General features: G+C 40.4%; 1 protein-coding gene across 2 annotated transcripts in view; it reads right to left on the bottom strand.

The window, feature by feature from the left end:
* Nucleotides 1-9,008, bottom strand: part of txndc5 (thioredoxin domain containing 5) — a 28,732-nt gene extending 19,724 nt beyond the window's left edge. Inside the window, exon 1 of one of the 2 annotated variants that reach the window (XM_007903415.2) lies at nt 8,490-9,008. In XM_007903415.2, coding sequence (XP_007901606.1) covers nt 8,490-8,503 — 14 coding nt within the window. In that variant the 5' untranslated portion in view covers nt 8,504-9,008. The remainder of the gene's footprint in view (nt 1-8,489) is intronic. The other variant, XM_007903416.2, reaches the window with a different exon arrangement.
* Nucleotides 9,009-23,748: the final 14,740 nt, after the last annotated feature.

Genomic DNA, 23,748 nt, shown 5'->3' with positions numbered 1-23,748 from the left:
CAAGTTTCTGCCCATTTTACCAATCTGTTTAAGTCCTCTTGGTGCTTGAGCTATCCTCCTCACAATTAACTACTTTTCCTTGCAGCTTAGGATCATCTGCAAATTTCGAAATTGCGCTCCCTATATCCAGATTATTAATATAGATCAGAAAGAGCAGTAGTCCCAATACCGATCTCTGAGGGACACCACTACACCCCTCCCTCCAGTCAGAAAAGCAACTGTTTGCTACCACTCTCTGCTTTCTGTCTCCTAGTCAGTTCTGGATCCATGTTGCCACCGTCCCTTTAATACCATGGGCTTCTATTTTGTTTATAAGTCTCTTATGTGGAACTTTGTCAAATGCCTTTTGAAAATCTAGATAAACTACATCTACTGCATTACCTTCATCCACCCTCTCAGTCACTTCATCAAAAAAATTCTATTAGGTTTGTCAGACACGATCGGCCTTTAACAAATCCATATTGACTGTCCTTTATTAAACCATATTTTTCTAAGTGAGAATTTATATTGTCCCGGATTATAGTCTCCAGAAGTTTCTCTGCTACGATGTTAGGCTGATTGGCCTGTAGTTCTCAGATTTATCCTTCTGCCCCTTTTTGTACAGGGGAGTAACATTTCAACCTCCCAGTCCTCTGGCACCACTCCAGTGTCCAAAGAGGATTGAAAGATTGTGGCCACAGCCTCCACTATTTCCACCCTTGCTTCCCTCAGTAACCTACAATGCATCCTGTCCAGACCAGGTGACTTATCTATGTTGGGCACTGACAGCCTTTTTAGTACCTCCTCTCCGTTGGTTTTTATCATATCCAATTTCTGTTCACATGCCTGCGATATTGTGGCATTGGTTGCATTCTTTTGTGAAGACAGTTGCAAAGTACTTATTTAGTATATCAGCCATTCCCTCTACCTCAACAAGAAGATTTCCACTAGGGTTCTAATTGGACCCACCCTACCTTTGACTAACCTTTTCTCATACAATCTCTTCGTCCCTCTTATTTCCCTTTTCACTTCTCCTCTGTTCTTCCTATATTCTATTTGATTATCCTGTGTGTTTTGGACCTGACATTTGTCTTAAGCCTCCTTGTTCTGTTTTATTTAAATCCCAATTTCCTTAATCATCCAGGGCCGTTTGATTGTCCTACCTTTCCTTTTGTTGGGAATATATTTGCTCTGTCCCCAAACTATCTCCTCCTTGAAGGCTTCCCATTGTTCATTTGCTGTCTTACCTGCCAATCTTTCTTTCCAATCTATCTTGGCCAGGTCCCTTTTTAGCTCACTGAAATTAGCCCACTTCCAGTTGGGGCCTTTACCTTTGTTTAATTGTTGTCCTTTTCCATAACTATTCTAAACCTAATGATATTGTGACCACTGTTATCCAGATGCTCTCCTGCTGAAACCTGCTCCACTTGCCCCACTTTATTTCCCAGAACTAAATCCAGCACTGCTTCCTTCCTCATTGGGCTGGAAACATGCTGATCCAGAAAGTTCCCCTGCACACATTTCAGGAATTCCTCCCCTCCTTGGCCTTTCCCAGTCTATGTTAGGATAATCAAAATCCCTCATTATCTACTCTATTGGTTTTGCATCTCTCTGAAATCTGCTTGCAGATTTGCTCATCTATCTCCTTCCCACTATTTGGAGGTCTGTAGTAAATACGTAACAGAGTAACAGCTCCTTTTCTGCTCCTTAACTCTAACCAAATAGATTCAGTTTTGGACCCTCTAACACATCGCCCTTTTCCAGGACCGTGGCAGTGTCCCTAATGAGTATTGCCACCCCTCCTCCTTTTTTCTCTTCTCTATCCCTCCTGAATAGGTTGTAGATAGGAATATTCAGCTCCCATTCATATCCTTGCTTGAGCCAAGTCTCCAAAATTGCCACTAAATCATAGCCCCATGTGGCAACTTGAGGCTGCAGATCACCAAGCTTATTGGTCACGCTCCGTGCATTTACACACATGCACTCCAAGACTGGTTTAATCCGCTCTACATTTCTCCCCCGTCTCTTTCCACTTTTTGTTGGACTATTCCTTGTTTCATTTCTATTTGTCTCTCCTCGTCCACTATGTAACTCGTTTCCCCTTCCTGATGCTACATTCTGATCCCCATCCCCTCGAAATCAGCTTAAACCCTTCCCCACAGCATTTGTTATCCTTGTTGCAATGACATTGGTACCAGCCCTGCTCAGGTGTAACCCATCCCTTGTGTACAGGTCCCATCTGCCCCAGAAGTGGTCCCATTGGTTTAGAAACCTGAAGCCCTCCTTCCTGCACCATTTCTCCAACTAGGCATTAATGTGTTTGATCCTCCCGGTTTGGTATTCACTTGCATAAGGCATTGGGAGTAATCCCGAGATCACCACTGTTGAGGTCCTTATCTTTAGCTTCTTCCCAACCTTCTGATATTCATCCTGTAGGGTCTCAGCCCTTTTATCACCTACATCATGGATCCCAACATGGACCACAACTTCCGGATTTTTCCCTTCCTCCTGTAGTATATTTTGCACCTGTTCCATGACGTCATGCTCCCTGGCCCCAGGGAGGCAGCATACCAGGCGTGAGTACCGTCTTTTATGGCAGAAACGTCTGTCTATCCCTTTAACTGTTGTATCCCCGATAACAACAGCATTGGCGTTTTTCCCCTTGTCCCCTTGAACATCTATTACCTTTTGACTCTTCTCGCCAGAGGCATCCTCACTGGTATCCAGTACCGAGAACCAGGTTGTGAGTGCCACACTCTTAAGGGATTTCTGTACTGCCTGTTCTTTTTTTGCTCCACATCAGATGGTCACCCACTCACCCTTCTTCTGATCCCTCTGTGTCGCTGGAGTGACCACCTCCTGAACTCTTTGTGGCTGTGGGGTGACCAACTCCTGAAAAGTTCAATCCATAAATTCTTCAGCCTCCTGTATCCTATGTAGTGACTATAGCCTCTCCTCAAGCTCAGCAACCCTGAGCTCAAGCATCCCGTGGCACTTCCTACACACGTTTGTCCAGAACACATGAACCATTCTGGAGTTCCCACATGGCACATAGTGTGCATGGAATAGGTCTCAGCTGCCCTGCCAGGTTTTCAGACATGTTTTGTAATATATTTCAACAGTTTCAGGGTAAATAGGTAAAAACAAATAATTTCACACCTTTATTCCCTTGCTCACACTCCCTATATACTAAACATCTACCACCACAGGAATGTGACAACAACATTACATTTATAGAGCACCTTTCACATCAGGAGGACATCCTAAAGTACTGAACAGTCAGGTGTCAGGGCCCAAGCATGGGGAAGGGGTGGTGTAGGGGTGAGAGAAGGCAGAGAGGTTGGAGGGAGACCAACAGCACAGTCAAAGAGAATAGAGTGACCTATTGTATAGGCTCTTGGGACGGGGTCTTGTTTCTCCTTTACAAGTTCTCACCCCATGTTGGGATGAGCAGAGACTTGAGGAACTGAGACTTTTTCTGTTGGAAGAAAGAAGGTTTTACGGTTGATAGAGGCTTTCAAAATTATAAGGGGGTTTCATGCCTTAATAATAATAATAATAATCCTTGCATTTGATATAGCACTTTTCACGTCGTGAGGACGTCCCAAAGCGAATCACAGAACACACTGTAAAGTGAATTGACTGTATATTTGTGGGCGAACGCGGCAGCCAATTGCGCACAGCAATGGCCCACAAACGGTCGTAGATTGAAAATGACCAATTTATTATTGTTTTTTTTTTGGAGGGATTATTATTAGGCGTGTGGAGTAAGGAAACTTGCCCAAGGTTTCGCCCTGTCTGGAATTGAACTCAGGTCTCTCGCTTGCAAAGTGAGTGCTCTAACCACTGAGCTACAGGACTCCACCACATACCTTGGCACATACCTGCTAACCCGCTAATCTTTGACCTGCTAACCCCCAGTTCCACTACCCATTCGGCCTTTTCTCAGTTGTCTAGTCCCCTCTGCTCCACCATTGGGCACTGTATTTTCAGTTACTTTTTCCTAAAACAATGAACCTCTGGCTTAATCCCTTGCCTCCTCCTTCCCCATCTTCAAATCACACCTGAAGACCTTTCTCTTTGACCATGTCTATGGTCACTCCTCTCACGACACAGCGTCAAGCTTCATTACTGTTAAGCACTCCGAGACACTGCCTATGTGAAGGGCACTTTATAAATGCAGATTGTTATTTTGATAGAATCAATTGAGAGAAACTATTTCCACTGGTCGATGAGTCAGTCACTAGAGGGCATCAACTTAAGATAGTTAGCAAACAAACAAATGGGGAGATTAGCAGAATGTTTTCACACACAGAGTAGTTAGGATATGGAATGTCATTTTGGGAGAGGTGGTTGGGGGAGAATCCATATTGGCTTTCAAAAGTGAACTGGATAAATACCAAAAATTAAGTCAACTACAGGAGTTTGGAGTAAGGTAAATGGAACTGTAATGATTGCTTAAAGGGAAGGCTGCTTGCAGGGAATGGCAGCAAGATAGGAAGGTTTAGTGAAAAAATTCAAACAATTGGTACCTAAACAGTTCTCTTAAAATGTAATATTCATTGGCCATTTAGGTAACAATAAATTCATAATTTGTTCTTTGCATAATCTCTGAAAAATGGAAAATAGCACACTCTAAATATGAGTGTCAGAGACACCCTAGCAAATTCTGAGGACTGTAGAGAAGTACTTCATTTCAGATGAAACATAATTTTCTCTATGTGTTTGGGAAAAAAAGAGCCTACTTTAAACAAAGATAACCAGGTGACTCACTTAATAGTTTTCATATTTTCTTTTCAGAAAGAACATCTCAAAGTGGGAAACAGTGCAGGAAAGTCCCCTACAGGAAAGCCTTCTCTTTACCATGAGCACCTGCCTAGCTGTTAATAGAACCAAAGAAATTTACAGCAAAGAAGGTCATTTGTTTCTGTGCCAAACTCTTAAGAGCAATCCTTACAGTCCAGATTACCTGTCCCCATACCCCTGTAGTTGACTTATTTTTAGATATTTATCTAGTTTGTTTTTGAAAGCCAATATGGATTCTCCCCCAACCACCTTTCCCAGGAGGACATTCCATTATCCTAACTACACTGTGTTTTTTTGATCAATAAAGATGTTGACCAAATGTGTAGTCAAAGAGATATGTTTTTACAGGATTGCGTTTGCAGGAAAAGTTAAAGCAAGACAAAGAGTGGGAAGAAAATTCCAGGGAGGGAGCAGCGGCATAATAATAATAATCCTTGCATTTAATATAGTGTTATTCACATCATCAAGATGCCTCAAAGCGCTTCACAGGATAAACTGTAAAGTGGATTGATTGTATTTTTTGTGGGCATAGGGACTAAAAAGCTCCAGCACAGACACAATGGGCCAAATGGCCTCCTTCTGTGCTGTATATTTCTATGATTAACAGAGTTCAAATAGAATGAATAGGTAGGGAGGGTCAAGACTGTACATGGATAAAAGTAGATCTGCAAGGTGCTGGAATTCTGGTGAGGATGGAGGTAATAGGCATGCAGATCATAGTATGGGTAAGAATACGGTTTCCAGAGTTTTGGATGAGTTAGAATAGCAGTTACTTTTTTTTTATATAAAATAAAACTTTGTATACCTTCAAATATGAAAACACAAAGTGTGACGTTTTAGGGATGAATCTTTAGGAGTTTTTTTAAAAATGCTAATTATATCATTTTTAATACATATATGCTATAATTACATAGGTCATTTTTGGAGTCCCGTAGTGTATTGGTTCGACCATTCGCCTCGCAAGCGAGAGGACCAGTATGAATCCTGGGGAGGTGGGTGGGGGCAAAACCTTAGGCAAGTTTGCTTACTCCACACACCTCTGTTTACCTAGCAGTAATTAGGGAATCTGGTTGTTAGTCGATTGGCGGATTGCTTCAAAAAAACGAAATAATGATAAAAGTTTGGTCAATGATGTGATAATCTGCTATGTCAAATGCAAGGAATATTATTCTTATTGTTAAAGACAACAATAGGAAGCATTTCTTCATCCAGAGGATAATTAACTACTGGAACAGGAAGGGTGGTTGACGTCAGGACACATTTGAAAAACACTCTTTTGCTGTGATGGAAGAATGAGATCAGATAGGCTGAAGAGCCTACTTCACCCAAACCTCTCTTGTGAACTTGTGAACTCCAATGGGATGCTGAATAAATTTGAGTTTTTTGTGGGAGTTCAGGAAGTTATGGGGTGATCTAATTGAAGCGTTCAATGTAATAAAGTGTATTAACAAAGTAAATAGGGAATGACTCTTCACTTCACTGTAGATAGGGAATCCAGGAATAGAGGGCACAATCTTAAAATTAAAGCTGTCAGTGAAAGGGGAGTCTAGGAAAAAATAGTTACCTAAAGGATCATGAGAATATTGTTGCATTCTTTGTTTATTATATATATATATATATGCACAGGATGGATGCGGCTTGGAGGGGTGGGGGTGTGCAGAGGAGGTGATAAATGGTGGAGAACAGTGCCTTTGGGATGTTTTTAGCCTCCAAAATGGTTTTGAGGTAAAAGGCAGATTTGGTTTGCAAGAGGGAGAGGTGATAGTTGCGGTAATCCTCGAGTCACAGCTGGCGATGAATTTTGAAGCTGGATTTGTGCCATCTGCGCTCGAGTGTCCGGGTTTTCATATTGAGGGAGCAGAGGTGACTGCTATACGGGGGAAGTGGGTAGATTTGGAGACAGACCTGGATTTCAGGGGGGCAAGGGAGTTGAGTGTTGCAGAAAAGCAATCATTTAGCAGTTTGATGGCTTCATCAGGACTGCTGTGGGTGGAAGTCCAGAGGGAGAAGAGATCCGAGGAAGAGGGACCTGGGTGGAAGCTTTTTCCAAAGTAGGAAAAATATGGTGGAGGGCTTGATAATAATATAATAATAATCCTTGCATTTTTGATATAGCGCCTTTCACGTCTTCTTAACGTCCCAAAGCGCTTCACAGAATATACTGTAAAGTGAATTGACTGTATATTTGTGGGCGAACGCGGCAGCCAATTGCGCACAGCAATGTCCCACAAACGGTCGTAGATTGAAAATAACCAATTTATTATTGTTTTGTTTTTTTGGAGGGATTATTATTAAGCGTGTGGAGTAAGGAAACTTGCCCAAGGTTTCGCCCTGCCTGGAATTGAACTCAGGTCTCTCACTTGCAAAGCGAGTGCTCTAACCACTGAGCTACAGGACTCCACCTTGATGTACATTGTATACAAGTGAAACCACCCTTCCCAACACTCCTCCTCCTCCCCCCCCCCCCCCCCCACTATAAATTCTGAGGCTGCCCGTCCCCTCCTCACTCACTCCCGTCTTTCAAAGCACATTTCAAGCAATTATTTTAATTTTAATTGTGCTTTCGGTTATTATTCGGCTGCCACCCCCAGCTTGGGTCTTATTCAGCACTGTGAAGTGCTTTGAGATGTCCTTCCAATGTGAGTGGTGCTATATAAATGTAAATTGTATTGTATCATGCACATTTGTTGTGTCATCTCTTTGACATTTTTTTGTCCTCTGTAGAATTCTGCTGCATTTAGTAGCCTTGAAAGCTTTCTAGAGAGCGATGCTGTAGAGCTATTTGAAGTTTCAAATTAGACCCCAAATAGGTGTATTTTGCAGGCTGTGTTCAGTACTCAAGCATTCAGATATGTGGACTCTTTTTCTGGGGTTAACCTCTGAACCTAAATAGAATAATATTTTTTGACAATATAAATAATTGCTTTTAAATTCAAAGCACAATATTATCACTGGAAACAACCTTGAGTAATTATTGGCATCAGGAACTACAGTGGTTTCTGCTCTCTGGTGGTATTATTTATGACTTGGAACAGGTGACTATTTGAAGATAATTATGTACAGCAATGTCGATATGAGTCAGCATTAGTGCAGGTGTTAAGAGTATCACCAGCGCAGAACAAACATGGAACAAGCTTTAATAGTGAAGCCTACCACCAGAGACTCGTCACTCATTCAAGGGATGCCCTGCTCTCAATGTCTGCTTAACAATACAATACATTTTATATAGCTTCTTTCACATCAGGAGAATGGCCCAAAGCACTTGCCACTTCTCTGACACTGGATTTCAACACCACAGAACAAACTGAATTGAGTCATTTTCCTCTCCTTTACTGAAAATGTGCCTCCAATATGACAGGACCAGGGATCGCAGGTCCAGAAGCAAGATGCGGCTGTAGCCCTTGGAGAAACCGTGATGAAGGCGACTGCAGCCTGATGAGTTATCAAAGACAAAGCAATTACAGTGTGAATTGCACAAGTGTTAATAATTCGACAGGCGGTGGTTATAGTATAGTGTTTATTCCACTAATATCATATATATATATGACAAACGGCAAAGTTCAACAATGTGTAATCAAATTATATGACATTAACAACACAATAATATTACAACGCAGATATACAAATTAAATAATTGAGAAACAACAGCATGCACTCAGGAATTGCTCAGTACTGCAGACAAAATAATAAGCCCGAGAACGTACCTCAACATACACATCTGGAAATCCCTCAGGGACAACTGATTCTGTAATACTGGCGCCCGGTAAACCCTCGGACACAACCAATCCTATAAAAACAATACTTAATCACAACAATCACACAGAATGGCTCCTATAAACTCAACAGAAACAATCAGCTCTTAGCCCAGCACCTCACTCGTGCTGCCTAACCTGACTTCTGTGTTTCAAGCGGACCAACTACTACTACTATTATTACTTCTCTGCCTAGCAAACAGAACTGAAAACATATTACCCGTTCCCGATGTCCGGACAACAGCGGCAGGAGGGAGATCTTCACTTCTCTTCTTGGGATGCTTCCCCAACTGTTGTGTCGAACCACGCTTTTGCCCCTATCCTTATCTTTCCTGCAAAATGGTTCTCAAGCATTCCATTCTTACTAATGTATCTAGTACAAACAATTCCTCCATTTGTTGCTACTCTGTCCTAATCTTCTAGGTCCAGCTCCCTTCTTACCTCGTGACAGGCTAGGCCTTGAGAAATGTTTCTGCCAATGTACCAACTGGTTATCAATTATGTTCATTGTGTTAAAGTCGAGTGTGTTTACAGCAGCTGGTACTAAGGTGACTGCCTCTCTTTTGCTAACAGAGCCAGTCTCCACAATTCTGTGGTTACAACGATTTCTAGAAACACTTAATACATAAGCATGTATACATATACGCATATTCACTCTATAGATATATAATGATCAAAAGAACACATTTTGACAAAACCCTTTTACTAACACAAGGAATGCGCTATGAAACACTGCAAATTTCATCTCACAGATACACAGAGAAAGGGAAAAAATCCTAGAGGCCCATCAAGTCCACTTCAAGAAGAATCTTCCTTTTTCCACTCTCCACCCAATGTTCTAACTGCACCTCTCTCCTGGCTCTGAGCATTCAGTCCTCTCCTAGGGGAGGTGTAACAACCCCAGAGAAAATATGGCTAATTCAAGGGGGAGAAGGGACTTGCCCAAGAAATTACTCCCCAACTCCCTATGGCATTTGAGCAAGCTCCAGGAGTTATTCTGTGTAAGTTTTGGATAACCAGTATGTACCAAAATAAGTGAGAAACAAGTGCTAACACTACTCAACACAGGGCAACATGTGAAACAGCAGTGAAAATATTGCAGAGGCAGTTAGTTTCAGTTGTAGAAAAAACTTGATGTTATAGTCAACATAGTAGCTGTTAGCTGCGTTTTCGGAGCAGAAATTGAGTTTTCAGACAGCTCTAAGCTGCAGCCGCTGGCTCTATATATCCACAGTTTCACCTTGTTAGTCGCTCTTATTTGTCTGTCACAAGTAGCATTTTTAAAGTAGCTCATGATATGCAAATTAAACAAATTGCTTCCCCATCCCCACTACTATCTGTGTGACTCAGAATCCTATTTAAGGCATTTCAGTGTAAGAAAATACTGTAAACTAAACCTCAATAATAGCAAACAAGTTAGGCTTGGACAAAGAGTCTTTATTGGAAAATCAGCAGTGAATCCTGTCTTTCAGTACCTGTTACAGACCAACACGTGATAGTTTGTGATCATCATTCCAGACAGAAAGCTATTTTCCTTCTATCCCCTACATAGTAAAATAATAATCCTTGCATTTGATATAGAGCCTTATCACGTCTTCTAGATGTCTCAAAGCACCTCACAGAATATACTGTAAAATGAATTGACCATATGTTTTGTGGGATTCAAATGCGGCAGCCAATTGCGCACAGCAGTGTCCCACAAACAGTCGTGAATTGGGTGATGAAATTATTATTATTATTTTGTTTTTTTGAAGGAATTATTACTTCCAGAAAAGCGATGCGCCAATCAACTAACAATCGGGTTCCTATTTCCTGCTAGGTAAACAGGAGTGTGTAGTAAGGAAAGTTGCCTAACGTTTCGCCCTGTCGGGAATCAAACCCATGTCTTCTCATTTGCGAGGGAAGTGCTCTAACTCTCTAAAAGAGAGTTTCTCCTGGTGTCCTGACCAACAATCCACCAGATTAATTGGTTAGTTACTTTCATGGCTCCTTATGGGAACTTGCTGTTCACAAACGGCTGCCGTGCTTCTCTACAATAAAAGACACGATACTTGACCGTAATTTTGTGCAAAGCGATTGTGTGAGACGTCTTGAAATGATAGATGCTACAAAGGGGAAGTCAGGAATTTCCTACAAAGGAATTTTCTATCATTCTTTCCTGTTCTGGGGGAAATCACTATATAGTGATCATGATCACGGTGGTCTTCAATCTGATGGTCTCTCGTGAGATTCTGTTAACATTACTTTAGAAAGATGTGTAATGATCTGAGGTATTTTCATCCCAGCCCCCAAGTGTCTTTTATTTAACAGGTTCATATCAGAACTCTACTATTTTCTCTCTCAAGCTTTATGTCTTCTGTCACTGGGTCTGGCTCTGCACAAAGTGCCTGTTTGTTAACCACGAGCTGCCACAGCCAGAGGTATTGCGTAAGTGTGGACTTTATTGAAATATGTTGGAATGAAACTCGGGCAAAACCCCTTGGTTAGGACAAAAACAACTCTGTACTTTGGTTTCTTTCATTGCTGTTGGAGTGGCCAGCGATGATAAGTCATCCTCCGTCCTGCCTATGCCCATTGTTCTACATCAATTGACTGAGGAAGAGCATTGTTATTGCTGGCTGCTATCTCTCTTGCAGGCTAGAGTTGCCAGACCTACAAGTTGATCTCAGACAGTGAAAACAATCTGCCCCACTTCGGATGAGTCCAAAATAATTAATTACATCTACAAACCGAAACAGGATATTTGCTCAATGTTATTTTTTAATAAAACATGGTCTGGTTGCCTGCTCAGAATTTATCTATTAAATCCAGGTTCATAATAAAACAACCACAACACCTCTTGAGTTCATACAACAGATTGCTCCACCACCTGTTCCAGTTTTGTCATAATACACTAAGCCCACCACTGTCTCTTTCCTGAATGAACTGGTTTAATGGATAATGGGGTAACATTTGCAGTGTTTCACAATGTGTTCCTGGTGTTAACTATCACAAGGAATGCATGATAGAGTGCCAGAATTCTATCCCATTGGCTTCACCAATTCAAATATCTTTTTATTTAATCAACAATGTCATTTAGGTTGTGTAGAATTTTTTTCCCTTAAACCTGGCTTCTAAGTATTCAGTGTTGCTCATATGAATTCAGAGTAAACATTAATCTATTAAATTACATCTAGCTAATTGGCCTGTGAGCCTATTTTGCCTTAAATTTTAAAAAACGTGCAAAATGGTGGAAAGTTGTTCAATTCCTAACATGAATGCTTAACAGTCTTTAATGAACTGTAAAACAACGCTGCTTGGATTTTAGATAACAACAGTGGGAATAAAAGCACCTCAATATAAAAAAAAGCAGAGAAATCTGTATATGACTCTGAACTGTGAGAAATTGGCTACAATGAGCCCTCAGCTCAGAGCTGGTGAGATGACCTGGAATTCTCATAAGCTGGTGAGATGACCTGGAATTCTCCTGAAAAGAAACACTTTACACCAAGGCATTTTTTTTTGCTGCAAATCTAATACAATTGGACGAATTGCCTATTCCAGTTTGGCAGATTTCTATGGTTCTGTGGCACCAATTACTCTGCTGCTTCATAATGTGTTTTTCAATCATAGAATGATAATCTTTACATGTAAAAGACACATTTACAAACTGAAGACTCAAGTGTGTGATTCACATAGTATGCCTGAGCGTAGGCGTTTCTGGACATGGGATCGTTATGTTGCATTTTCAAACTGAAATGTAATAAAGAGGTATCGCTAAACAAGCTGAGAATACACTAATCCACTTTGATAAAGTTAAATATTGATTGAAGTAAAAGAAGAGGATGTTCAGGAAATGCTGGATGTCAGGTAAATGCTTGTTTAAGGCTTTGTTTATCTCAGTTCTGATTGTGGCTGGTATTTCTTTTCAGAACATATCTATTTCAAGTGCCTCTCAGACAAGTCATTGTCGCCTCAGATGATTTAACACATTTACTAAAACATGCTGATATGCACAAAAACATTGATCTGAAATTCCAGTGTGCCAAGTCACTTAAATCATGCCAAAATTCCCAATCCAGGCATAACATTTGAATGCCTATACTTGATCCAAGCATAACATCCCTTTCCAAGCAGTGTAATTCAGTCAATCGAATAATGTTTATGCATTGCAAAGATAGCAAAATGCCTAAAGCTTAATCTTTTGCACAAAATGCCTTCTGTTAAGGATCATCATCTTGTTTTTGGCACATTATTAGAGCTGTGTTTTCTTTTGAAAGAAATTAAGTTATACTGTATAATGAGCAAACTGTTATATAGATATTGCCTGTCTTACATTCATTGTCCTGGTGATATTAGTCATGATTCTAAGAAGGGATTATTCTCCTTAGAACAGAAAAGGTTGAGGGGAGATTTAAATGAGGTGTTCAAAATGATGAGGGGTTTTGATAGAGTAGATAGGGGGAAACTGTTTCCTCTGGCTAGTGGGTCGGTAACCAAAGGCCACAGATTTAGGATAATTGGTAAAACAACCAGAGGGGAGATGAGAAGAATATTTTTTTACCCAGAGAGTTGTTACAGTCTGTAATGCACTGTGTGAAAGCGTAGTGGAAGCAGATTCGATAATAGCATTCAAAAGGGAATTAGATAGGTACTTAAAAAGGAAAAATCTGCAGGGCTATGGGGTAAGATTGGGGGAGTGGGACTAGATTGTAGCTCTTTCAAGAAGCTATCACAGGCACGATGGGCTCTTTCTATGCTGAATGATTCGATTCACCTCAACAATTTGCTCCCCTCCTCTCTTGAAGGTACTGACTCTTACCAGGATGTCAAACTCTCTCTACTACCTTGTCCAAAAGGTCATGGAAGTCCCTGAAAGGTGTCAGCCTGGCTCAGTCACCTCTGAGTCAGAAGGTTGTAGGTTCACAACCTGCATCTTTCCCCTCCCTACCCTCTCAGTTCCCACCCCCAAACTAAATGCACAGCCACTCTTAAGTGCTTCAGGACATCCTCCCGACATGAAAGGCACCATAAAAATGTAAATTTCTATTGTAAATCTGGTCAATTTATAGTCTTAAAGATTGATTTTTATCGCTGAAAATGTATTTTCGTCAGATTGTGGAACATCGCAAAAAATGACAAATATTAATGGATGTTTACTGATTTTTATCAAGGTTCACCAAACCTAGATAAAATAATGATAACAATGCATGGTGCAGGACATGTCTTCACCCCCAACTTTCAGGACTGATGTGGGATCGTTCTGTGCAAATTGATCATTGTGCTGGTGTACATTAACAGTCACTACATTTGACAGCAATTGCCTGTGAAGGGGCTATATCGAATGCAATGATTATTATTATCTGAAAAAAAATCACTCACGCCTCACTCTTAAATATATACTTTATGATTTAGTCAATGCTTATAGAATTCCTGAGAGAAAATTACCTCCTCTTAACACTGACCAGCAACCTGCAGGGTGACTGACCTCCAAACAAATCCCATAGGAAAAATTCCAGCCTTGTGCTGATCTGCACAGCATTGCTGGCCTCACGCTTGCAAAGCTTTTGTAGTAGCTGAACTTTCACCCGCCATGACCCGTGCACCAATTATTCAAGTGAATCGCTGTGCCTCGACTTGTCGAGTTGCCTTTTCATCTATATTAGGCTTGAATGTAAGAAACTTACCTCTAAACAAGCCCTGATATATAGGGAGCCAAAATGAACTCAAATGACAGACTTCTCTTACAGTTACCTTTCTCACCTCTTGTCAATCCCAATCTGGAAAAAAAAATGGAAAACAGAAAGGAAAAGGAAGAATTGGTTGCCAGATCAACATTTTCTTTCATCTTTCCATCAGCAGACACAACCTACACAACCTTTTACACAACCTACATTATCTAACTGTTGTTCATCGTTGATGAAATCAGATGCCAGGTTCACATGAGGATTTTGATGGCACTTCAATGATAAGTAGCTCAACAGCACCCCTGGTGGCCCTGGTACAATACTGTGTCATATACAGCAGGAGATTTGAATGCTGGTCCCTGCTGAGTTACCTGATCTAAACCTACTGCAGTTAACTTCAGCACCCCTGGATCAGTGAGGGGGGAAATCAGTCAGGGCTCCACTCCTGATGGGTGTCCAGAAGCTCCTGGGAGAATGTTTGCATACATATTAGTTTAGGACAGGATCAGGCTTTGCTGTGATTTCCCCCTGAATATCCAGTCAGTGCTTCCTGTCAATGCTCACACATGAATGATAGTTAAATGGGCTCACTACCGGTGGCTGTGGAAGAAAGGAAAAGAGTCAAACTCCTTCAAGAAAGAAGGGGCAAAAATTGGTGGAGAAAATTATGAGAAGAAAGAAAAGAGCAGCTCCACAAAACTGCAATGTGGAATTGACCCTATTTACACTGAAGCTTAAATGTTAAACATTATACAATTGGCAGCTGAAGTCCAACTCAGTCAAGCTCCCATGTAGTCAAACACCCATATAGTCAAGTTAAGCATCTGTCCAACTGTACAGCAATGCAGCTAAACACCTATGCACTCAAGCACCAATGAAGGTCAGACACTTTTGCCAAACTCGCAAATATATGAACCCAAACAGGTTAATGGTTCAGAGTCAAGTTTGCAGCTTGTGCTTTCTGGTCACCTTACTTTTCTCGACCTCTTGAGAAGTTGCCTGCAAGCGGGTGATGATCAAACTGTGGTCTACAGGTGAGGATTGGCGGTTAAAGGGAAAAAGCACAGCTTTATAGAGCTGAGAGAAAGTTAAAAAAAACTGCAGATATTATGCAAACAAGCATTTTACTCCTATCTAAGAAGTTAAATGATCCCACCACAGATTTGCAGTTGGTTTCTCTTTACATGTTCTCTAAACACAATGAAAGGACAAGAGAGCAATTTACATAGGGTGATGTGCAAATGTAACATCCGGATGTGCTTCCATTGTTTTCCATGGGCCAGTGCCCAGCGAGCATTTTACACCAACTTTGTTTTCCAACATTAAAAACAAGGTCAATTTCAGAATCAAAGCAGCGAAGGAAGTCTGACACATCACATCCCTTCTTGGTCACTTCACAAGGTCTCGCTTTGTGGTTCAATGGAATCAACTTAGTGTTACATTCCATATTCATCACATGGATTGCTGGAGGTGACCTGCCTCTCCCCCATACCATTCTCAGTGATCATGTCTGTGAAGCCAAGTCCGTCACAGTGGATCTCCAGTTCACTGAATTCTGGGGTACCAGTCACTCTGAGCTTTTCAGTTTAGAGCAAGTATCCTGCTAACTGGAAGTTACGTGCCATAAGCGGAATGTCCGACGTCACGGATCCGGCTTTATGGACAGTGCAAAGTCACACCAAAAGTTTAGATGAAGAAGGATACTTCGGCTCATTTGATCTCACCCTCCAACATCTTTCTGTCCTCCCACTTACAGAATCAAGCTGTTTCTTAATTGAGTCCAGTGTCCTGGCTTCAATTCCACTTCCTGGCAATATGTTACAATTGTTAATTACCCTCTGGGTAATGAAAAACTTCTCAGTGTCTGTCCTGAAATTGCCCTTTGTAACCCTGAACCTGTATCATCTTGTTCCTCTGCTTGACATATCTGAAAATATTGTTCTGGATTTACTTTCTCAATCCTGTTTGATATTTTAAATACCTCTATAAGGAATCTTCTGAGAAGTCTCTTCAAGATGAAAAACCCTAGATTATCTAATTGTTGCTCATAGCTTATTCCTCTAACACTGGGGATCATCCTCGTATAGTCCAGCATTCCATTTGTCTTGTCTATTGCTGCCTCACACTGTTTTGACATGGTATCAACATGAGGCATGACTATGATTCAACACACCACAATTATCTGGTTCCTGTTAAGTCAGTAATTTAGATACATACCTTCTAACTAACATGCTTACAAATAGCCTTATTCAAGGTTTCAGACCAAATCACCAGTTTTTGATTTACCTTTATGAATTATCACAATAGATTTGATCCTCTGTGATGGTTGGGCTCATTCGGTTCCTGAGCGAAGTGAATCTGTAGTATTCCAGGGCGCTGCTGATGACACACCAGTCACCCTGGCTCAACGGCAGGTCTTGAAGGGACAAACTAGTCTCTGTTAACCTTGCAAAACAAACTCGTAATGGATAGGGTGTTCTGACTTATACAAACGATACAATACAAATTTACATTAATATGGGGTTTTCACTTCAGGAGGATATCCCAAAGTGCTTGACATTGCTGCTGGGCACCCGAGCTGGGGGTGGGAACCGAACAGCCGGAAGCTTGCTAGACAGTAATTTAACAATGTGGTTTTGGTGGTTGAATTCTAGCAGTGCCCCAAAGCACACTCTGCGGTCCCCAAGACTTTACTCTCATCATCCTGTATCTACTTCTTTCCAGAATTAACAAAGTATAGTGTATCCTTCCAGGGAGAGGGTGCGTATTGCATTCCAGACACAGGAAAATTTCTATATGTAGGTAGCATACATATGTGGAACTCTTGGTTTGGTTAGGATACTGTTAAGCATGATGATGGATTTCCAAATATGTCAGACGCACAAACAAAAAACTCCTTTAGATCAAGTAATCATTGTCACTCTGAAGACTGCAGGTTGAATGTAAACTAAGTTCTAACTTCCTTAGGACTATGAACCCTAGGACAGCACCAAAAGTGTAGAGGTAACGGTTTCTGCTGAATTTGCTTGTCCTGGACTCTATTTAACACCCTCTACTGGTAGAGAACATGTGTAGCAGCCATGTGGGCAGAAGTAATAATAATCCTTGCCTTTGATATAACGCCTTATCACATCTTTGAGACGTCTCAAAGCACTTCACAGAATATACTTTAAAGTGTAATTATTATATATTTTGTGGATGAAGTCAGGTTTGGCTGTGCCACAGTCTGCAGTCCAGTGGCTTGCCATCGCTTGCTCCTTCAGCAGGGTAATCAGCATCTGTGGAACCGCACCCCAGCCTGAGGCGAAAAGGGATGTGCCAAAAATTAGAAGAAAATTATGAAATAATTGGAAATACTAAATTAAATACCAAAAACAGTGAACCTGAAGCACTCGGGGACGCTACCCTGTGTGAGGGGTGCTATATAAATGCAAATTGTTGTAGTTGTTGTTGCCTTTAAATGATGATGGGGTTTGATAGAGTAGATATCACTGTGTCATTAAGCGCTGTGTCATTGTGATTACCCTCTGTCACATCCATATATTCATTGTGAAAATATCAGTGTACCCTCAAATTGACCCTGATGTATATTGTGGAGAAAGTCACTTCCATTGTCAGCACTAATATGAAACAAAAAGCATACATGAGAAGTTGCCCCAATGACTAAAATTTACATCAAAAAATCATCAATTCAAAAAAATGGTGACCGAGTGAAATAGAAGAAGGTGATTCTGCTTTCCTAGAAGCAGGAAAACCATTTACATTTCTTGTAAAAGACCACAACATTTTCCCGCCTTGTTGCTAAATTCCTCTGTTTAGTGGCGCAACTCAAGATCCTAGCCAACTCAAGCATAGTTGGAATGTTAAACATTTTTATAGCACCTTAACATGTTGAAACAACTCAAAGCACCCCACAGGTAATTTCTGCTGAGTGACTGTTTTTGTAGCAGGCTTTTGCACCAGCACAAGACACTGGAAAAAATGTTTGAATTAAGTCACAGGATGTTTCAGATACACCTGAAGAATATGCAGACAGAGCCTCAGTGTAATATGCCAACTGATAGACAGCAGCTCTCAGTACTGCAGTGCTCTCCCAGTATGGCACTGGTGCTATCCTACACTTAGAACCTACAAGCTTCAGACCCAGAGGTGAAAGAGAGTGCTACCAACACAGCCAAGCTGAGACTAGAAGAGGCCGGGATGTGAAAACATAGGGTAAATTGTCCTATGTTAGGGTTGCTGCTTAAACTCTGCACCACCAATTGATGAAACCATCGTTCAATGGGAAGGGATGTGTGCCCGAGCTGCGGACAGGAAGATGGTGGCAATGCTCTTACCCATTTCATGCTGAGCTGCGTTGCCCAACAGGAAACTTGCAGGGAGTTTCTTGTACCTACTATCCATCTAGTCAGGGCTCAAACCTGCGCTTGTTGAATGTCGAACAACCAACTTGTGACTATCCTCCTTGGGAGGGAAGGTAAGCAGGGTCTCCTTAAAGCTGAACTGGCTCCAAGAAGAAATGCCTGGCAATGGAATGCTGCAATGAGCCAGCCTCTGTGGTGGTCTCTAGTCCAGTTCTTGAGCCAGGCAGGTCCGCAGTATTCTGAGGCACTGCTGATGACAGCACAGCCAGTCTGGCTCACTAACCCTCAAAGTCCTAACGGGTAGGATGATTTTAGCTGGACAAGCAGTGGGAAAGCTTGCCGGGTAGCAGTATCAATGGCAAGCTATGCGGTTTTAGCTTATAGCTTTAGTTGGACTCCAGCAGTACCCCAACACACACTCTGGGGCTCCCAAGCCTTAGCTCTTGCCAACTTGTGCCTAATAATTTCCGGAATTAGGTAAGCAACAACAACAACAACAACATTATCTTTGTATAGCGCCTTTCAAGCAGAAGTTTTGCAAGCAGAAATATCTGTTGATTCAGTGAAGCATGCTCCAGCTTAAACACCTACCAGATAATAAGAGTGCTGAAACAGTGGCAACATTAGACATTCCTCGCAGATTTATTATGTGTGGCTTTGTAGTAAATAAAGGAAGTTACAGCGGCAGGAGTTCATTCATATGCCGTCTGAAGCAAATATTTTTTCCGGACCTTTTAGGAAGTTGAGAAATTTCAGAAGAATATCAGGAACTGGTGTTTTTGCCAGTTACTTGGTTAAAGGACTCTGTCGTGACCATTACTGGAAAAAATTGCTGTAGCTGCATTGTTCATAAAGCGGCGTCTGGAAAAATCAAATGCATCTTTCATGCCTAACATGGTGAGCAATGTTTATGCAATACACAAGCATTGGGTGTATTTGGTGTTAAATAATATTATTTCTGTCTGGCTGCGTAGTAATTTACTGCTGACAGTAAGTTAAACCAACAAATTAAGTCATGCTCCCAATAATTATTCCTAATCATCTTAAAATAATAATAATTCTTGCATTTTGATGTAGAGCCTTACCTCATCCTCAAGACATCTCAAAGCACTTCACAGGAGTTACTGTAAAATGTAGTTATTTGTGGGCCAATTTGCGCACAACAATATCCCACAAACAGCCACAGAATGAATGACCAATTATATCCAGTGGATTGTTGGTCAGGACACTGGGAGAAACTCCCTTCTCATTTTGAATAGTGTCTATAATATTATGGAAACATCTATGTTCTATGTAATCTATGGGATTAAAATGAATTCCTCCTAACCCCTCGGTGACAGAACTCAGTTGAAATTCTAAGTATTGGCCTCTAAGACCATACTGCCTTAAAATTTAAGATTGTTCCAAATTAAGTGGCAGATGTATGATGAAGATTACATGAAAATTCAGCCCTCAGAATAGCTCTTGGTGTAGTTGAAATTGATAGATGCTTCCCTAAACAAGTTTAAAAAAGAAACTACACTTTAAAGCAGCACTTCACAAGCAATTAGTGTCAAATGTAGTGGCAGTTCTTGTAGGCAATGATGCAAAATCTGCAAATGGAAGGCTGAGTCCAGCCTGATGCTCAAATGGTAGCGTGCACAGTCATTATTTTTCATAAGTAAAAAAAAAAGACACATGCTAAGTAGAAGTAGACACTGGAGCAAGCCTTTTTCTTTTTATAATAATAATGATAATTCTTGTATTTGATATTATCGCCTTATGATGTCATTAGGATGTCTCAAAGCAGAAGGAAATGAATGTTTTTGAGGTACAGACATTATTTTCCATTTAAAACATTCTTTGTGATCCTTTGGTAAAGCAATTTTGCTTCTGTTTGCACAATTTTAGCTCCCATTTAACTTCAGAGTCAAGCCATGTCCAGCAGAAACTTTTCTTTCTCTCTCTAGTGATCAGTTCAAAGGCTTTAAATTGTCAGCCTTAGACTTAAGACTTCACTTAAAATTTAAAAGAGGAAAAATATTGTATTCAGTCAACAATTCTTAAATTCAGCTTTAATTTGGAAGTGGTTTTCCAAAACATCAACTATCTTTTGCCTACAATATTCAACAGTAATCTTGGCATGGTAATTGGCTAAAAAGTACATTTCTTTTATTGTATCCAATTTTCTCTGACTGGAGCACCTAATGTTTCCAACAGGTCTTTGAGTGCAGTAACTATATTCTTTATTGAGAAACATTACTATTATTTACAACACAAACAATATTTGTGCAATGCGTTAGTAAGAATTTCCTACCGACTTCTCTATTGTAAATATTTGGAAGCCAGGCTATAGAAATACAAGTTCATTCTTTCTTATTTGGATCAGTAACTCCGCCAATCGATTTCACCAGTTGTATCATGAACACATCATTAGAACTCCCTCTCTCTCCCTCTATATATATATATGAATGTTTTATGTTGAGATGGTGTGACTCTTTTTAACTCTAAGATTAGAAAGAAACTCAGTAAGCCCACATTGCTTTTGTAAAAAATGTTTTGTGTGCTATATTTGCCTTACAAATACAAGTCTAGTATAAGAGGAATGGGAGCTTGGTTACACATTGATACTTGAAATATGAATGCAAATATCAGTTCTTGTCTATCAATGCCAGAAATGTTGAAACAGGAATTTAAATGGAAAAAAATGTCCATACCTCTTCCTTCCATTTCTATTCACACATAATTTTGTTCTGATGGGAGGAAAAACACCCACTGTTTTGAAAAGGATACACATGGTGAGAATTCCTCTTTACGTTTGCAACTCCCAGTGCATTATTTTAATTCCCAAACATTGATCCCCATCTCTAAATCCAATGAGAGTGTTAAAAACTGCCACATCAGAGTTAGTATGAGTTACAAAACAACTTACATTTATATAGTGCCCTTCACACAGGGTAGTGTTTCAGAGTGCTTTATAAAACAGAATAGATGAGAAATAATAGGAAACACAAAAGGTTTTCTATTTTATTTTCTATTCACATATAACATAAATAGTCGCACTTTAAATCAGTAACAAAGAGATTACTACATTGAAGTGATGAACCTGGGAGCTGCACAGGACAAATTTCCTTCTTTTACACAGGATGTGGGCTGCTTCATTAATCTAGCATGTAAAGGCACAGTTTGCTGGCCCCTCGGACAAAGTACTGGAACGTTGCCTACACTTAAAAAACTGTACCTCAGCAGGAGTCAATGCTTTCAGAAGAGGAAGAGAAAGCCAGAAAAGTGGAAAAAATAACTGGCAACAAAAATGTCAGTTTTAGCACTGGTCTAATTCTGACACCTAGTGGAGTAAAACATAATGGAAAATAAATCAAACTGAGACTGAAAGGAATGGGAGGTTGGTTGCACACTGACACTTGATTATGAATGCATAATATTTGTTCTTCTTTATCAATCTCAGAAATTGTATCTGGGGGCAGCATTAAGCTTTGCCATGTCAGTGTTAACATGGGAAATATGCCACACAGTAAAGTTGCACATACCAGCAGATGGACAAAACTCTCTCAAAAAAATGGAATCTTTGGTTTTGTGAATAGGGGGATAGAATATAAAAGCAAAGCGGTAATGCTAAACTGGTATAAATCATAGTTAGACTGCAGTTAGCATATTATATCCAGTATTGGTTACCTCACTTTAGGAAAGACCATCAAGATGATAGAGGGGAGGTTTACTAGGGATGAGTGGATAGCCCTGTGTGGAGACTAGAGGAATGGGATTTTTTCTGCTGGAACAAAGGTAGAGGGGTAATCTGATTAAGATCTTTAAAATTCTACAGGGCTTTCATAGAGTCGATAGCAAGATATTATTTCCACTGATTGGCGTATCAGTAACTAGAGGGCCATCAATTTAACATGTTAGTAAATAAGCAAATGAATAATAATAATCCTTGCATTTGATATATCGCCTTATCAGGTCTTCGAGACATCTCAAAGCACTTTGTAGAATATACTGTGAAGTGAATTGAATAGGGGAAATGTGGCAACCAATTGCGCATGGCAGTGTCCCACAAATAGTTGTGGATTGAATGACTAAATTTTTTTTAATATATTTTTTGAAGGGATTATTACCCCCAGAAAAGCGATTCGCAAATTGACTAACTGGGTTCCTACTTACTCCTAGGTAACCAGAGATGTGCAGAGTAAGAAAACTTGCTTAACATTTCGGCCCGTTGGGGATTCAAACCTAGGTCCTTTCGCTTGCGAGACGAGTGTGATAACCACTATGCTACAGGACTCCTCTAATAGCACTATTCTGCTCTCAAACAGCATCATTAAATCATAGTTAGATTGCAGTTAGCATATTGTATCCAATATTAGTTATCTCACTTTAGGAAAGATATGAAGAGGTTAGGAGAATTTTTTTCACACACAGGAGTAGTTAGGGTGTAGAATGTCCTGCTGGGATCGGTGGTTGAGGCAGAATCTATAGTGGCCTTCAAGAGGGAACTAGACAAATACCTTAAAAAGAGTCAGCCAAAGGGATATGGGGTAAAGGCTGGTAAGTGGGACTGAAAGGATTGCTGTTGACAGAGCCGGCACAGGTACAATTGGCCAAATAGCCTTCTTCTGTGCTGTAAATTTCTTTGGTTCTTTGGTCTTAACCCTCCTCCTTCTTCACATTTAATAACTAATATCACAGCATACCATCCATCATTAACGATAGAATGCAACAATATAGGCCACCCATAGCAAATGTACATTTATGATCTGCTGCTTAGAACTGGCACATCACTTCAACAGATCTTTTGGCATGTGTAGTGTGAATTATCCAGTCAAATTATATTAAAAATTAATAGAGTCCCACAGAGAGTTGGAAAGCAGTTTCTGTAACTCACATCTCTACCCAATATCATCCAGTGATGGTCTGTTTCATAAAGGGCTCTGTTTTGTGTTGCTTTAATTACATGGAAATATGTTCCATGGGTGGATTACAAAGAACATCTGCATGTTGCTGAGCACTCTGATGTGCTCAGGTGTTATTGTCTTGTAATTCCTCTTCACAATATTATCATTTCATTAAAAGATTAATAAAACACATCTCTGCCCAGTTTTGTGCTTGATGTATTTCAGCACTGTTAGAACAAAAAAATTGTCCCACAATGTATTTCTGCACACATTGATCAAAGCCAATCTTTCT

Source organism: Callorhinchus milii, unplaced genomic scaffold (genome assembly GCF_018977255.1).
Source record: "Callorhinchus milii isolate IMCB2004 unplaced genomic scaffold, IMCB_Cmil_1.0 Scaffold2, whole genome shotgun sequence".
Classification (NCBI taxonomy): domain Eukaryota; kingdom Metazoa; phylum Chordata; class Chondrichthyes; order Chimaeriformes; family Callorhinchidae; genus Callorhinchus; species Callorhinchus milii.
The sequence above is the reverse complement of the archived record's forward strand: the minus strand, read 5'-3'. Positions and strand labels throughout refer to the sequence as shown.